The 2,757-nt window shown below is 45.2% G+C and overlaps 1 protein-coding gene across 1 annotated transcript; it reads right to left on the reverse strand.

The window, feature by feature from the left end:
• Positions 1–1,012: 1,012 nt before the first annotated feature.
• LOC136068415 (uncharacterized) lies at positions 1,013–2,256 on the reverse strand. The gene is made up of 2 exons (XM_065775539.1): positions 1,756–2,256; positions 1,013–1,666 (listed from the first exon to the last, which is right to left on the reverse strand). The coding sequence occupies exons 1-2, from the start codon at positions 2,254–2,256 to the stop codon at positions 1,013–1,015; spliced, it is 1,155 nt and encodes a 384-aa protein (XP_065631611.1).
• Between the last annotated feature and the right edge of the window lie 501 nt (positions 2,257–2,757).

Raw genomic sequence — 2,757 nt, forward strand, 5'->3', positions numbered from 1 at the left:
TTGTTCTCTAAGTGTTTAAACTTAAATCCAATCATGCCTGTAGTCCTCGGACCAGATGATTTGGGTTAGTTAACACTCTTTGTTCTCTAAGTGTTTAAACTTAAATCTAATTATGCTTGTAGTCCTCGGACCAGATGATTTAGGTTAGTTAACACTCCTTGTTCTTTAAGTGTCTAAACTTAAATCCAATCATGCCTGTAGTCCTCAGACCATATGATTTGGGTTAGTTAACACTCCTTGTTCTCTAAGTGTTTAAACTTAAATCCAATCATGCCTGTAGTCCTCGGATCAGATGATTTGGGTTAGTTAACACTCCTTGTTCCCTAAGCGTTTAAACTTAAATCCAATCATGCCTGTAGTCCTCGGATCAGATGATTTGGGGTAGTTAACACCCCTTGGTGATTCTCCCTAGGTATTTAAACTCAAACCCAATCATGCCTGTAGTCCTCGGACCAGATGATTTTTAGTTAGTTAATATTTTTGTGTTGCTATCAATACTGAATGTTAACTTTAGAATGAATCTTGCCTGACATTCTTAACTGTGTTTAATATCAACTCTAACCTATGCTAATATTCTTAGTGTACATGCAAAAAGATCTATCCAACTTTTATAATACTTGTTATGTTCATCACTTAACAGCAACTTTTATGTACTGTCCTCTTCAAAATCAATTTTAGTTGTATATATTATCAACAAGATAGAGTGATTATGTTTGCCTACGTTATCATAATTACAAAGTGAAGTTACTTGTAGCAAAAGTAAGTCATATGTTATGCAACAAATACACCAAAAGTAAAAGAGAAACTGTTTCATTGATCAAAATAGGACAGTTTACAATCCCTTGTATAGAAGGGGAACAAGAATAAGAAAATAAAAAAAAAAAAAAAAAAAAACTAAAAACTAAAATCTAAGTGTCTAAGCTTCTGCTGGGGCCTGGTCCTTGGGTTTTGAGGATGTTTTCTTTTTTTCCAAGCCCTTGCCGATATCCTTAGGTGGCTCAACTGGGGTGCTCTAATCACCTGGCTGGCCAGAATCCTTGGGAGGCTCAAGGGTGATTGGGGGAGCTTGGCTGACCAAGGGTTGCTCCGAGGCCTCTAGGAGTTGTGTTGGAGGAGGGGGATCAGACTCTGGGAGCTCTCGGATGTCTGGGTCGTAATAAATGCTCCTAGGCAGCCTTAGTTCCGAGTCAGCAGACACCTCAGCAGCATCCAGCGCCTTGCCCCATGTTATATCGCAGTAGTCCTGGGCGACCGAAGCAAACTGCTTAGTAAGACCTTTTTCGGTCACCTCCACTCCCAGTTGGTAGGTTGCTTTCTTTTCGGCCTCGGTTGCCTCCTTGGCCAGCTGAGCGTCCCTCTGAGCCTGTTTAGTAGCCTCCCTGGCCTTCTGAAGTTCGGCGCGAAGTTCCTTCACAAGAGCTTTCTCAGAAGCCAGATTGTTCTGAGTATTATTCAGCAGCTTGCGTTGGGCTTCGGCCTGGGTCTCAGCATTTTTGAGACCAACATTGAGGCTATCCCTCTCTTGGGTCACCCCTTTTAGCTGGTCGGAGATTTGAGAGACCTCTTCCTTTAAGCTGCCCAAAGTTTTTTCCACCTCGGACTTGGAGTGGGCCTCCGCTTGGGCTTCAACGTAGGCTTTTCGGTTCCACTCTTCGGCCACGAAGACCTGCTGGGTAATCCGAACAGTAAAGTAAAAGAGTTAGCTTGAAACACAGAATTAATACGCCAACCGAAGAGCTGGATAAGCACGCTTACCATGGCCAGGTCCCTCTTCAGGGACATGAAAAGTTCATACTGGCTGAAACGCCTGTATGACTCCATATCTCGGGGGAGGAGCAGTGGTTGCTCCAAGGCTTCAGCTATCAGCCCCGTTCTTCGCCCATCGTAGTTTCTGACAGAGGTCTCCCAGGAGAAAGGAACACCATCTAGTTCCAATCTGGGAGACCACGTGCATTGCCCTCGGCGCACGTCAGCCACAGGAAGCTCCTCCCTACTCTCCACGGAAGAGGCCCTCTTACTCTGGTGGTCCATCACCACCTTTTGTTGTTTTGTTGTCTTAGGTGGTATCACCACCTCCCGCTCCTCAGGCTCGAGAGGCCTCTTTTTCTTTAGGTCTGGTATTGGTTTTAAGCCTGGATCAGGAACCTGAGGTGGAGGTGGTGGTGGAGGTAAATTCACAGCTGCTCGAAAAGTCCCAGTCACTTTGGGCTCAGCCTTCTTGCCCTTATTCTTCATCAAAAGCTTTAAGTCGGACATTTCTTCTTCTTTCGAAGAGTCCTCTGGGATAGTGATTATCAGAATTGGGGGATGAACGCTGGATTGCCTGTCGGTTTCCTCCTCGAAATCTGAGGAAGGTATTACTTGTACTCCCCCTGAAGCTTCTCCTTCAAACTTGAATTTGTCTATCTGTTCCTCTAGTGAACAGGATGAAGAACCAACCCTTTCGCCTACGACCACCGGTCTAATGGGGACTTGTTGGACTGGTTAGATTAATAATGGGACACCCTGTGGATTTGGGTGTGGAATGGGCTCAAGATTGTATGGCGCTAGAAAATGGGGCCGAGCGACGTCGATTCGCTAGAGCCGATAATCACCTTGTGTAATGGCGTTGCCGACCGGCTAAAGATCTGTTTTCTTTATCGTGTAGCCGAGTATAAGAGGGACAGACTGGAGTTGTTTGTCTTCGCTCACAAATATTTCCGAGCGTAGTAGATAATTAGGGGCGAGGGCGTTGATAAGGCTAAGCCGAGGAGCAGT

The sequence above is a fragment of the Quercus suber genome, unplaced genomic scaffold, assembly GCF_002906115.3.
Source record: "Quercus suber isolate HL8 unplaced genomic scaffold, Cork oak 2.0 scaffold_114, whole genome shotgun sequence".
Classification (NCBI taxonomy): domain Eukaryota; kingdom Viridiplantae; phylum Streptophyta; class Magnoliopsida; order Fagales; family Fagaceae; genus Quercus; species Quercus suber.

Excerpts from the sequence above, each read along its gene's own strand:
- LOC136068415 (XM_065775539.1), bottom strand. The coding sequence starts at position 2,256 with ATGTCCGACTTAAAGCTTTTGATGAAGAATAAGGGCAAGAAGGCTGAG. Across the intron at positions 1,667-1,755 it reads TGAAGAGGGACCTGGCCATG|GTCTTCGTGGCCGAAGAGTG; the intron begins GTAAGCGTGCTT and ends ATTACCCAGCAG.